Source organism: Malaclemys terrapin, chromosome 6 (assembly GCF_027887155.1).
Source record: "Malaclemys terrapin pileata isolate rMalTer1 chromosome 6, rMalTer1.hap1, whole genome shotgun sequence".
Lineage (NCBI taxonomy): Eukaryota > Metazoa > Chordata > Testudines > Emydidae > Malaclemys > Malaclemys terrapin.
In genome coordinates this window covers 47,286,884-47,301,931 of record NC_071510.1, presented here as the reverse complement: position 1 = coordinate 47,301,931, position 15,048 = coordinate 47,286,884, and the positions used below count along the sequence as shown (strand labels likewise).

At 39.1% G+C, this 15,048-nt stretch overlaps 1 protein-coding gene across 1 annotated transcript; it reads left to right on the top strand.

Annotated features, from left to right (window-relative positions):
- The first annotated feature begins 1,369 nt into the window (after positions 1 to 1,369).
- On the top strand, positions 1,370 to 14,374 carry LOC128839334 (cryptic protein-like). The gene is made up of 6 exons (XM_054032237.1): positions 1,370 to 1,404; positions 11,482 to 11,537; positions 11,640 to 11,795; positions 12,959 to 13,073; positions 13,152 to 13,261; positions 14,070 to 14,374. The coding sequence occupies exons 1-6, from the start codon at positions 1,370 to 1,372 to the stop codon at positions 14,180 to 14,182; spliced, it is 585 nt and encodes a 194-aa protein (XP_053888212.1). The 3' UTR covers positions 14,183 to 14,374.
- The last annotated feature ends 674 nt before the right edge of the window (positions 14,375 to 15,048 follow it).

The window sequence follows — 15,048 nt, the reverse complement described above, 5'->3', positions numbered from 1 at the left end:
AGACAAAGTGGAATTAGCTGTGTAGATTTTCCACTCACTAAAGAAGCTGTGCAGTGCTTAACCAAGACTCAGTGTTGACAAGAATACTTGGCCACCAAAATTATTTCTGCTTGTTGCTTTATTTTCACAACATTCATATGGCCTTCAAGAGCCATCTGTACTTGCCAGAGCTGCAGAATGACACTACACTATCCACAAGTCCCACTACAAATCATTCCAATAGGACAGCTCATTACCTATTTGAAAGAAATGTATCAATGCCCTTCTGACCTTGTGAAGTCGACCTTTCCTGATATAGTCTGAAAGGGTACTGGGGAACGGGGCCAACTTTTAATTCCTGGCTTAGCTGCAGCTATGAGACAGATGCTCTAAAATGTGTCTGGAGCATCCATGCCAAGAAATGATTAGTATTGCCAGCTCCCAAGGATTCCTAGAGTAAGCAATTCTCAGAAGCCCGCAAGAGAATGAGGGAAAAAGTTGATCCTCAATACTATTAAAGAGTCTCAGAAGTCATTTTGGCTTGTGGAGGCTATTCTTTTGGAGGTGACACATCCATAGATAAATTTGCAATAATCTGCAAATTACTAGCCAAAAAACAGCTAAGAGTTCCTGTAGGATTTAAGGGAGACTTACAGCATTTTAGTGGAGATTTTTGCAAGATACTGGAACACTTTCCAAATCTTTTTGAAGGAAGGACAATGCTATGACTGCACAAGTCTTGTACAGGGGGTAGGGTGACCAGACAGCAAGTGTGAAAAATCAGGACGGGGTGGGGGGTGATAGGCGCCTATATAAGACAAAGCCCCAAATATTGGGACTGTCCCTATAAAATCAGGACATCTGGTCACCCTATACAGGGGGTAGATAACAAAGTTATAAAGAACACAAAGCACTATACAAATAATAAAATAATAATATTGTTAATGCTTGATGATTGCAGATGTATGCAGATGTAAATCCAGAGCAAAGACCCATGCTCAATCTCAAGGCCCCTTTTTTAGAACTGCTTCTACTGAACTTGATGGTAACCGACTCACCTCACTTAAGAGGTGTTCTCTGAGCTGAGTAATGGGAATGTTATCAGTCAATTGAATTCTTATTTGATTTTATTATGCAACAAACCAAACATCCAGCAAGCCCCTGGTGTAATACTGATTTGTTATGTCTGATTTGTTCACCAATCACTGCTCAGAACCCTGGTGGTACTTGAAATAGGAGGGCATTTTGGTAGAAGCCAAAAATCAACTGATATCCTCAACAAAGGCAGCAGTACAGCGAGTGAAATGCTGCTAGTGTTCCATCCATATCAAAACAGTGAAGGAGCAGAACCTTCTTCCAGGAGTTCACATCATCATCAAGGCCTAACGCAATGAGATCAATAGATGGAAACCTGTTGCTTTCCAAGTAAGGCTAAAAATAGAAGCAGCACAGTTATCCTTCTCACTAATTTTCTGTCAAGAGAACAGGAGTGTTATGAAGAGGAAACAGACCATTGGCCTATCTACTCTACGCCAACATTGTACCATTGGCAGCCTGTTCAGAGATTAGGTTTGAGGGGGAGAAATGACTTACCAAAAAGTACATCCTACCATACGTCCCCCGAAATGATCAGCTTATGTCCTGTGGCATTGCATTTTAACAAACGACAGCAATTCAGAGGAATGATTCTGAACCTGCTCAGAGGCAGCACACAGACAAGGACAGACTGCTGTAACAGGAGTGGTTGTAGTAACAATGAAATAAATAGCACCATCTACTGACTAAACTATATTAATACCTACTTAATTCACATACATAACAATAAGCACCAAATATGATCCCTTCTACCGTCAACAATATTGTCATGCTATGAAGAAAACAAACATCCAGTTTCTCTCTCTCTCTCTCACACACACAGACACACACACAGACACACACACACACACACACAGTGAAGGAGCCCTTTTCCATTACATGCTGAGTTATGCAACTAGAATGTGGAATGTCATATGGATGGATGATGGCTTCTATGCCATAGTTACACATATCTGGTACACAGGTGTTTGTATTAGCAGTCCACTTAGGGCATATTTACACTACAAGCACTATATCTGTAGAGTTGCACCTACGCCACTGTATCTCTGTCGTATAGACACTTGCTACAGTGACTGAAGGCATTTTTCCATCACCGTAGTAAATGTACCCCCTCGAGAGGCAGATTGACAGAAGAATTCTTCTGTCAAATTAGCAATTGCCTACACCAGAGTTTAGGTCAGTTTACCTATATCACTCAGGGATGTGAATTTTTCTACAACCCTGTGTGATACAGCTAGGGCAGCCTATTTTAGGTGTAGACCAGGCCTTAGTCAGCAGCATTTTGTAAGCAAGTAGATTTTAAGTAGGTAAAGTTTGGGGGTACATAAGACAAATCAGACTCCTGAAAGGGGTACAGTAGTCTGGAAAGGTTGAGAGTCACTGGGGTAAATCATAGGCACCCCATAGTCTTTACCTCAGTCTGCCCACATGTGAATACTGCAAACTGCCTGGTCTTCACTAGAATTTTACAATATGTCAGCTACCATGCAGTAAGAACACACCCAGGCTTTTTTCCTAGTGAATATGCACCCAAAGCTCCATTCAAAACCATGTGAGGTCACACACAGAGTAAGGCATAATCTGGTTAAATTCACTGAACACACTAAGACAAATTTATCCCTGGCATAACTTTATTGGCCTCAGTTTTTAAAAACTGTTGGGCTAAATTTATCACTAAGTTGTGATTTGCTTTGCTGTGTAATGTTGCCTGTAAGTCTCACCATAGGGCAGCAAGCTCCCCCAGGGCAGTATTTGTACTTTTGCCAAATTGTTGATCATAACTTTATAAAGAAGAGAGCAACAAGGGAAAAGAAAAGTTTTAATCCATACTTATAAAAACTGTGAACAGAAGAACAAGCAGTATCTATTTCTTGGTAATGAACCTGATCTTCTCCCACTGGGAGTATATCTAGATAAAAACAGCAAAAAAGCTTAGTGTGTAAGTTCTCATCTCAGTGTCATCTTGTTTATTAGATTTAAATTTAGTTGACACTTCCATGACCTAATAAATGTGTCAGCGAGTGCTCAAGTAAATATGGTAACTCTGTGTGCAGATAAAAGGATCAGCAGACAAAGTGTCCATGTGAAAAGGAAGAAGTTTGCCCAAATTAACATTTCAAAGTAATAAAACTGGATTTGGAGTTGTAAAGTAAAAAATATTAGTGAATTTTGCTTGGGTTCAGATTTCATAGGAAAAGATTCACCATAGTTCTAGTGCTACCAGAGCCCAGTTAGTGATGTAGTCCTTCTTTCCCTGCTGTACATACTGCCCCATACTACCAGCAGAGAGAAGAAAGAAATGTACAACAAAGCAGCATGGGAGCTGGCAACATCAACCTCCAAGAGGCAGTACCCGAGGTCTCCACACGACTATTAACATCAAATCACAACTGCAAAGGACATTTAAAGGAAGGAAAAACAATGTCCTCATGTGAGGCTGCAGGGTTGGGTTTGTTGCTTGTTTGTTTGTTTGTTTTTTAATGTATTGTGCTAGTTTGTAATTTGCGGGAGGAAGAGGACAAAAAGAGAGTAGGAACAAGAATGAGAAGGGAGGGGTGGAGGTGGTAAAAATTGAATTTTAATGTTATGACCATGCATAACATGCAATGTATTGACATTAGTGTTGATAGGGTAATTCACTCTGAAATGGTCAATGTTTTCCTCTGTACATGATTCATGGAGCCAATTAACAAAGGTTTGGACACCATGAAAACAAATATAGAGCAGCAAATGAAGTATCATCCCTGGCATAAGCGTACCGGATTCCCCATACTCCTAGTAACTCACCAAAGAGAAAATTTCTCATTCTAAGTACAGGTTTAAGCAGTTGGGCTTTGTATCAGTGTCAACAGTAAGTACTAAAGGTGTTCTAACCATTATATATATTATCTTTCGCTCTGTTGAGCAAACATGACAAGTGGGGGCAGTGGTAATTACAAAAGGTAATTATAAGTGGAGACAATGCAGCTCATCACACAAGATGATGAATTGCATGGAAGAATGAAGAATCCATGTGCAAAGAACTAATGATTTCTGACTTGCATTACACACAGATTAAACAATAACTTTAAAATAATTAACCTGGAGGACTGTAATATTAAAAAAAAAAACAGTTACTAAGTATTTAATTTGTTGAAATGAGTTGTCCCATTAGGACCAGCATTCGTCATTTAGACTTGGAAAGGAAGTTTTAATAAGTCAGACCTTCAGTGCAATTTTAATGACATTGTTACAGATTTATAAATAACTGTATCCTGGTAAATGTCTAAAGTTGAGAGTTTTTATGATGGTAGAATGGCTTCATGGTTAGAGCTGGTCAGAAAATTTCAAGAAGTTAAAAATAAACAAAGAATGAAAATAATTTTCAATGGAAAATGTTTCCATTTTTAAACTAGCTCTACTGATAATTACAGCTAACCTGCAAACAGGCAGCAGGGGAATCAGAACTAAAAATATTTAGCTCCAAAAATCACAGGCTTGTAGCATGTAAACTGAAGAAAGAATATTTGCAGCATTAAAGAAGGTTTATATTTTTGTGGGCCAGGCACTAGCAGATTCAAAAGTTTATGGGGAGGTGTATTTTTTCATAGCTAAGAGCTATATTGCGCTTTTAGGTGCAGCTCTGAGTAAGGAAGAATGGTCCAGTGGCTAGGGCACTAATCTGGGATTTAAGAGACTTGGATTCAGTTCCCTCTTCTACTACAGACTTCCTGAAGCCTTGTCTACACTACAGGGGAAATTCGATCTAAGCTACGCAATTTGAGTTACATGAATAGCGTAACTCAAATCAACATAGCTTAGATCTATTTACCGCGGGGTCCACAATACGCAATGTCAATGGGAGACACTCTCCCGTCGACTCCACTTACTCTTCTCGATCCGGTGGAGTACAGGAGTCAACGGGAGAGCAACCTGCGATCGATTTACCAGGTCTTCACTAGACCTGCTAAATCTACCACCGATGCATCGATCACTGCTCGTTGATCCCCTGGTAAGTGTAGACAAGCCATGAGTGACCTTGCCCTTGGTCACTCAGTGTCACTATGCCTAAGCTCCTCATCTGTAAAATGGGGATAGTAGCACTTTCCTACCTCACAGGGTTATTCTGAGGATACATTAATTAAAGATTGTGAAATGTTCAGATATTACAGTAATTAGGATCATAAAAATACCACCAACAATAAGAGATAGTGTCTAAGCTGCCAGTAGTCATACCTTCACTCTGAGGGACAATTCCTTCCCTGCTCGTCCGTTGCTTCAGGTGGATAGTAATTTGCGGTGGCTAGTGCATGGGATGGAAGGCCACAACCAAGGTTCTCCCATTCCCTCCTGTTTCTCACCCAGCTGCTCTGGGGCGGACTGGTGTCTGCACAGTGCCAACTTACACCTGCGTACTATGACCCAAGGTCTGGGTTCTTACTCCTCTATATGGGTGTGTAGTCCAAGTCAAAATCTAGTCCTTAGTGAACACAGTTGGCAGTTTGCTTAATTTTAATTTCCTTTTAAGAATACTCAAGACAAAAAAATAAAAGAAAAAAGTTGTAAAAACTGTCACAATAAATATCATTTGTTGTGCCTACATTCCTAACATTTCCTGATTGCTACCTCCCACATCCTCTGCAGTGCAACTATCATATTCACCGTCCTCTGGAATTCTGCTTTTTTCACTATGCAACCCAGCATCATTTACTACACATTTTCCAGCCTGTCCCGTGAGGGTTCATATGTACTTTCATTTACACTAGAGCAAATTCAGAGTAAATCTACTCCAGATTTACACTCCTCTCCTTTCTTTCTACTTCCCGATTCAGAGTCAGTGACTTTTATAGCTTTCTTCCAAAAAACTCATGATTGTGCATGTGGCTGTCATGTAAATTGTTCTCTCTAAGGTCCATTTATATCCAGTTCATATATCAAGTCGCTGACATCCCCGTTAGTCATCTTCCATCCACAATCATTTCAAGGGCCATGTTACTAATATAACTCTCAGATCCCTGTTGGACATGTCCACAGCAATGTAGCCTAGCTTCCCTGTCTTCAACTGAGGCAACCCACATTAAGCCTCTCACAACCTCACTTCATGTCTTGTCACAAAGTGTCCAACCATTTCATCATCTCAACATCTTCATTTTCCTGGTGGAAAGCATACGGATTTCTTTTCTTGTGGCTGGCCAAGTCTCTGTTCTATGCATTAGGATGGGTCAAATTACAGTTGTATACACTCTACCTTTTAACTTTGTCATCTTTTTATCCCAGAGAACTGGGGTCAACTCCCACCAAGCAGCTTTGGTACATTGCCAGGTATCACTTAGGAGAGTGGCCCATTGTCAGCAACCATTCATCCTAGGTATTTAAATTCTTTTCTCACTCTTTTAAGATTTCTGCCTGTAATATCCTTTATGATTGGTCCTCCTCTCACAGTTATCATAGCCTCAGTTTTACCAACATCAACATTAAGTCCTGCCTGCTCCAAACTGCACTGCTGCTGTTCAAAGCTGGTTTGCAGGATCTCACAATCTTCTGCACATATCCCTAAATCATCAGAAAACAGCATATTCTAAGGAGGTCGGCTTCATATATTCTCACTTATCACATCTAAGATAACTGCAAACAAAAAAGAGGCTCAACACTGACCCCTGCTGCTGGTCTACATTATCTGGAAATTCTCTCCTGTAGCCCCATTTGGTTTTGACTATGGCAGTTGCTCCACCATAAATAAACTGGATAAGATAGGACATATCCTTCCAGCATATCTCTCCATCACAAACTCCACCAAATCAATTCTCTTGGTATAAAATCATACACCTTCTCCAAGCCCGCTGTGACAGAGTGCTAGCCGCAGCAGCACCCTGATCACTAACATGCTGCAGCATGTAAAAGGATCCAGACTCAGTTGTGAGCAATTAAACAGTTTCTGTTGAGGGATTATGGGCATCTGGGTGGTAATTACTGGGCTAATGCTGTATTTGGAAGGATATAAGTAGAAGGAACAGGAAGCAAGGGGGAGTTCAGAAGGTGAACTGTGCTGAGGAGAGAGACTGTGTGGAAACCTCTTGCTACAAGATGTGTGTGTTATGTTCTATGTGAAAAAGAATGAAAGCATAAAAGGTATGTGCGGTGAAAGGAAAACAGTCTGGGAGTGTTTATGTCTGTGAGGTGACACATTGCTGAGGGAGCACTCTGTGACAAAGATCATGCCCTTTTCTCTAAACTTCTCCATGAGGATTTGTTGGACAAATATGGCATCAATTGTACTCCATCCCAGCATAAATCTACACTGACCCTTCTGAATTTCAATTGTTTTAAGCAGATGCATTTCAATAACGTCCTCCCATACTTTCATAGCATGTGACAGCAGCTGAATTGGGCAATAACTAGCACACACACAGTGTAATATATCTCCTTTATGTTTAAAAATTGGCACTACAATGCTTTTATGTATCAGAGGGGTAGCCAAGTGAGTCTGTATCCACAAAAACAATGAGGAGTAAGAAGTAGGTAAGCACAAAAGCTTATACCCAAATAAATTTGTTAGTCTTTATGGTGCCACCAGATTCCTCATTGTTTTTTCAAAGCTTTTATGCCATTCATCTGGCATTTTCTCTTTCTTAAGAATATCATTGAACAGACTTGTAAAATACAAGAGAGACAAACTGGGTGAGGTAATATCTTTTACTAGACCAACTTCTGTTGGTGAGAGAGACAAGCTTTTGAGCTACACGGAGCTCTTCTTCAGATCTGGAGCATCACAACTAAAAGCAAGACAGAACAGATTGTTTAGCATAAGTAGTTAGCACATATTCTACAGGATTATTCAAGGTGAAGTGGCCCATTAACACCTCTGCAGTCATAGGACAAAAAGAGGGGTTAGTAGGTTACAGATTGTTGTAATAAACCATAAATCCAGTGTTTCTGTTCAGTCCATGTTTTTTAGCATCTAGCAGAGTTGTTAATTTAAGCTCCCAGATTTCCCTTTCCAATGACCTCAGTGCATCCACTAGTACTTTATCTGGCCCAGGTGCTGTCTCCTTTTTCATTTTCTTAAGTGCATCTATTCTAGAATTCTTTTCCTCCTGTATTCAATCTATCTCTCCTCAGTTCAGTTTACATGGTTTTAGGGCTTGTACACGTTAGCGCTTATTAAAAATCACGCCTCCCCCCGAGCAATTTAAATTCTGCTGAGACAAGCGTTGTCCTCACCAGCTCTTAGGTCAGTGTGAGAAGCTCTTCTGCCGACATAGCTGCCGCTGCTCGGGGAGGTGGAATAATTGTTGATGGGGGAGCTCTCTCCCGTCAGCATAGAACATCTGCACTAACAGCGATATAGCAGTGCAGCCACACTGCTACAGCTGCCTGCTGTAGCGATTCTAGTGTAGACTAGCCCTTAGTTCCTCCTTGGGGTTCACTTCATCCATCACTCTTTCAAAATAATTACTCCAGATTTTAGTGATTGATTGACCATTCATTTGCAGTATACCATGATTATTTCTAATATGAGCAAACTCATTCACATCCATTGTCTTCTCTGTTTCCTTAACTAGTTTGTAGATAGTCTTCTCTCCCTCATGTTCTTCTAGTCAGTTATATAGCTTGTCACAACAACATTTTTAGCTGCCGCAACTCTTCTTTTGGCCTCCTTTTTTGACTCCACATTCACCATTTTATCAATGCTCAAGCCACTGGCCTGCCACTTATTAAAAGTTACCTTGTTCTTCTCAATAGATTATTTAACTTGAGGAGTCTATCACCAGTGCTCCTTTCTTACTTTTTTTGGCACTGCTTTCCTCACTTCTAGGACTTCCTGTGCTATTTAATTTGTACCTGTTTTCCTCCACACATCCCTATGTGTCTATGCAAATTACTTCTTGCTTCAAGATTTTTTCACTCCCATCTTAAGTTTCCACCAGTTAGGCCTTTCCACTTCCTAGGAATTCAGATGTTTCTGAGGTCTCTGCATTTATACCCTGGCAATTGCAAAAATAATCTGGCCAAAATAAGATAGAGATTTGCAGAATCTCTGTGAAGTTCCCATGTCCCTGACTCATTCACTGCACTCTGTCTAATCTGCACACTGGATGAGGCAGGGATCCTACAGAAAAAATATTGGGTTAGAGCCTCATCTAGTGTAAACTTGTATTGGTCCATTGACCTCAGCAGAATAGTGCCAAGTTACACCATCTGAAGACTTGGTTTATTTTATGAATATGTAATTAAAGACTATGAATCAGATTCTCAACTGGTGTAAATCAGAATAGTGCAATTGAAGTCAATGGAACCACACCAATTTACACCAACCAAGGATCCAACCCAAGGGGCCTCGTTCTCATCTCAGTAGACACTCCATCACGCTAACATCAATGAAATGAGAATCAACCCCCTTCTCGTCAGAACTGCATGTAAAGCCCCTACCATGCTTTCAGCACTGCACAAATAATACATCTGTTTCCCTTAGATCAGATTTTGGGTCTAAAGCCCCTTCTAGTTCTTGCAAACTAATTAAATGGAGCAAACCCATGCAAAACTGTATGAATTTGTCAAACCCAGGCCTTGCCTAAAGGTTTGCAATAATATTTGCCCATTGGAAAACTGGGTTCATTTAAATACAAACCTCTTCAAACTTTATGGTTTACAAACCCACACAAATTTGTTCTCATACAAAAAAATCATTAATCCCTTTTTAATCAAACTTGGAAGGTTCACCCAGCTCTAATGCTCAGGATATTTATGTGGAGGAGCTGATAACTACTATCACTGTCTCCTCATTGACTCTTCATTGGCAGCTTCACAGTTCTTGCAGTTCTGAGAGCATTGATTTAAAATGGCCTGTAATGCTGCCAGTTCAATTTAACACCAAGAAGCTAAAAGAAGAAGGGGGGGGGGGGAAATGCCTATGCAAAGAAGTGCTACACAGCACCCTACAACTTGAAAATGTTTCCTCTACTATGTTCTAGAAGAAACAAGGTTTGTACTCTGTATATTTCTTTTTGTTTCATATCAAAACAGGGGAACAAAGAGACATTCCAGGACATAAGTTAATGCCTAAAGCTAAATTTTAGTAAACAACAATGTATATCTAAATATGCAGGGCTACATTTTCAAAAGTTAGCTTGCAAGTTATTTTACATAATGCTCACAAAATTTTTCACATGAGAAAAGAGTTGCTTGGTTTTTTTTTTTTTTTTTTAAAGACCACACTACACTGGGGAAATTTTGCAAACATTCCATTAGATTTGTTCCAAACAGGGTTAGATGACAATACTTAAAATACTAGCACTAGCTATGCTCCATCAACACAAGTGCTCCCACCATTGCTAATACTGGTGGAGTTGGACCATCGTTAGTAACAGTATGAAACTTTGCAAAAATTTCCCTAGTGAAAGCAAGACTTCCAGCCCTGATTCTCCACTGCCTTGCCCCTGTGTAGTCATTTACCAGTGTACAGTGAGTGTGTAACTTAACAGCAGGTGAGACTAGTTGGGTGAGATAATATATTGTATTGGACCTATTTCTGCTGGTGAGCGAGACATGCTTTTGAGCTTACACAGAGCTCTGTGACCTGAAGAAGAGCTGTATGTAAGCTCAATAGCTTGTCTCTCTGCAACAGAAGTCAGTCCAATAAAAGATATTACCTCACCCATCTTGTCTCTCTAATATCCTGGGCCCACCACAGCTACAACAACGCTGCATACAATAGTAGACAAGTCATATCCACTCACCTGAGGGGTCTGTCTGCTGACCCTTCTAAAAGATATTGGGCCCACCTCTGCTTACACAAGTGTAAATAACAAGTAACTTCACTGAAGTGGAGATTGGAGAATTGGGGGAGTATTCATTGGTGGCAGCAAGCTCAGTTCTGTTGTCCCTTTAAATGAGCTCTAGTGGAGATATCAGTGTGTGGAGGAGGGTAGACAGGTGATAATTAACTTTCAATTGTTTATTGATTGACCTGTTACAAGGAAAAGCTAAAGTAACACTAACAGTTCTCTGCTTGTTTCTACCAGGCAAAACAAAGAAAGTTGCTTCCAGGTTTCTCTGTGGATGATGGTCCTAGCCAGTAAATGAAGGTGCCTGTTACATTGGTGGAATACTGAAGTTATTTTTACAGCATTTGTCTCCTGAGACAGAAGGATAATGAGGAAGAGGGTCTCAACTAGGTTAGAAACATTGAGAACATCACCTTTGCAACAGTCAACTTTTTGACTGACTTTTTGTTATCTTAAAGAAAAAGGTTTTCTTTTTTTTTTTTCTTTTTTTTTCCACTTGGCAGTAATTACTTAAGATGAGAGCTGAAATTTTAATAACTGAATATTTACCTGCATTATGGGTTTTTTCCCCTTCCTCCCCCTTCTGTCAAACTGTAATTTTGTTTCTTCTTTGCAACTAAGTTGAGTTCTCTATCTGTTTTAGATGGGTTTTCATTTTGGCTCTGTTCTCTGACACTGTTAAGCTGGAATTGAGAACTGGTAAGAGGATTTTTCTTATTGGTTGAATGGCAAAGGGGGTCTTTAAAATATTACCTTTGATTCTTATACTATATAAATGTATTTCTCTGTATTCAAATTAAGAGCATGAAGAAAGGAACCCAAAGCACAGGACAAATCTGGCTGTTCTTGGAACACAGCCACCTCTGAGATATTTTGACTTTTCCCTGAAGACCATTAATGAAACAAATGGCTTTTCAGAGCTGCAATCTCATGTACCTTTTATTGGCCTTACAGACAGTAAGTTAATGCATTTATGTATAATTAGGAAAACTGTACCAGCACCAGTCTTTCTACCATATTAATAGTGAGAAGAGTGCTAGGGGAATAATTCATAATGAATAACTAACTTGAAAATTACCTCTGCTCTGTTTTGCTAACTGTCTATGTGCACTCAAGTACTTATTAAAGACATTAAACAAATAAATCTTGTTCTGTAGCCCATATCTGGGCATGGGCCACCTAAGTCACTCTATATGTTTCTATTCCCTGTGATTCTATTCTTTAAAGTCACATTTCTGATGTGAATGCTTATGGAAGATGAACTTTCTTTGATTATTCTCCAATAGCCAAGTAAACTCCAATGTTTCTGCAAACCTTCCTGCCAGTGAACTAAGGCATGATCACTGGCCAAGGCAATTCCAATGAGTAAACACTTGACAGTATTTACCCAGGGCTAATTGAGGCTTTTTTAAAATCATTTGTTCCAGACCCCAACTATTGAGATTGCTATGAATGCATCCTCTATTGGTTTAAGTAAAATCAAATATGTTTTAAATAATGGACGTCGGGTTGGAAATTAAATTTACTTGCTGCATCTTGAAAATATTTTGCTCTGCATTAGGCCATAGAATTGTTCTTGATGGTGAAAAAACAAACAAATGAGCTTTTTGCATAGTAGTCTTTACAATTTCTACAAGGCACTAATTTCTTGTTTAATAAATCTCTTGACACTTCTTCCTTTAGCTGTAGCTTTAACTGAAAAGATACTCAAAGGCCTTCCCCATATCATTGCCAAATTATACTAGTCACATGATAGTAAAGTTTTCCTGATCACAGTGGATTGGGATTATTTTACTAAAAACAACTTTGTGGACCTAGGTTCCCCCACACACACCCCTTGACTTCAGTGTGTGGTAGACAATAACATGAGAAAATCATGGGACTAGTGAAGGGCTGTGTTGGTTCTTAGTCTGTATTGGTACTAAGGTATAGGTGTCCAAAACTCAAGTAACTTCTTGTTGAAAGGACACGTTTTCTAATTCTTTACTAAATATCTATTTCTCACTGTCTGTCTAGTTACATGTATTTCAGTGCAGGTGAAAGGGGTCCCCATTTATAGCTGTCAAATGCTGATAGGCATGCAAATAAGTTTAATCATTTTTTTTTTTTCAAAACCCCAGGCAAGAAGTTAAATAGACACTGCTGCAAAAATGGAGGAACCTGTATCCTAGGCAGTTTTTGTGCATGTCCAAAATATTTCACTGGGCGATACTGTGACTTTGATGAACGGAAAAGGTAAAGGAACGGATGAAAGTGGTGTATTTTGTTCCAATGGGATCATCTTTAAAATCTGAAATCTGTTCTTCTTAACAGAGACTGTGGTGCTGTTCTCCATGGAAACTGGCTACAGAAAGATTGTTCCCTATGCAAATGTGTTTATGGGACTTTGCATTGTATCCCACAAATGTTTCAAGATGGTTGTGGTAAGTAAATTTGCTTAAGAGAATGAGGTAGCAGATGCATAATCTTCCATCCTCCTCCTTAACATAAACAGGATCTAAAGCTGTAGGTTGCAAACAAGCTTAATGCAAACATTAGAAACAAGAAACTTAATGTCTTAAGTCTTGGAAGATGAATCTGTTTAGTAACTATTCTCAAAAGAGGCACTATCGCCATCACTGTAATTTCAATAGTCTGGCACTAGTGCCAATTCCAGGCTTTCAAAAACCATGAGTCAGGTCACAAAATATCCTGAGATTTTTTTCTTTAAGCCAAACTTTGAGTTCTAGTTTCTGTGCCTTTAGAGCATACACTCAATGTTTTAAGATTCTCAACCCCTCCCCCCCCCACCACCCCACCCCGTAACTGAGGGTGTTAGAAGCTTACTTTTATTTTCTGTTTAATGAAAGCTGAGATTCTCATGCAATTGTTTGATTCCAGCAGCTAGGGCCTTAAGAAAAACACCAAATATTATGTGACTTGCAATAAAACAGGAGTTGGCTTCTTATCCAAAATTTCTGTGTTGCCAAAGCTAGTAAATTGGATGACCTACAGTTAAAGAATTTGACTTCTGCCAGCTATTTAGAGTTTACAGACTGAATGATAGTGAGGACTGTAAAAGCTCAGACTCTTTTATCTTGTGAATGTTCAGTATTAGCAGCTATTCACACAATCTTTAAATACCCTGTGCTACTGACTGCCCAGTAGAAATGCATTCTAAGGACTCAAGTTTTTTTAATAAAACCAGAAGACCACCATTGAAAGAGCTTCTTGTTTCATTCTTCCTTTCAGATGAAGACAAATATGAAGAGGAGATTCTCCGAATACTTTCCATGAGTTCTAAACTGCAGCCAACAGGACATATCTGGCTTTTTACACTGTTTACATTCCATGTTATAGTATGAAAGCAGAATAGAAAACTTCTGTTTTGTCTTTGTGCTTGTAATCAAGATTTTATTTTTAATTTATCTTCAGACTTTTTTTTCCCATGGGAAAAGTCCTGTAGAATTGTAATAGTACTGTTTGGTTTTTTATCAGCTCTTTTAACAGTCCCATAGAACTCAAGGGAGACTTCCGCTGTAGGGATCTACAGGATGTTTTGATTTTTAAAATGTATAGCAAAGGTGTATCGTTCTCTCAATTTTATGTAGGGTTTTTTAGAATAACTGCTATATAACTCTACTGATTTCATCTCTATTTAATTTTATAAGACTTTCCCAGAAATGGAGTGAGGTTTTTTTAAAAAGCTTGCACTCAAACATTGTAAGGTAATACTAAAGAAATAGTTTAGTGGGAAGACTAATGTACAAAAGATGTAATATTTCAGTTTTAGCTGCAACTATGAAAGGTAGGACAACCACTTAAACTGTGCAAGTGGATTCACTTTATTGAATCTGAAGTGGAATATAGTAAATTCCTACCCAATGTACATGATATATTCCTCATCCTTAGATTCCAAGCTTTACAATGAAGTGAACTTGGGAAGACTGTTATAAATTATACTTCTATATAACAATTCTAATTGCTGGCACCAAAAAAAACTTCTAGAGATTCTTTAATAGAAAACACAACTCATGATCCAAAAAGTGTCATAGGCTCGGATCAGCCAGCCATATGTAATTCCCCCACCTTATGACATCACAGCCACATGACTTCAGAACACACTTTTTTTGTAGTGCTGAGTTAGCTAATTGAGGTAAAATCCTAGTGCAGAAAAGGCAGTATGTAGCCTTTATACTAGGTAGTAGGTCACATTAACTCCATGGTGCCC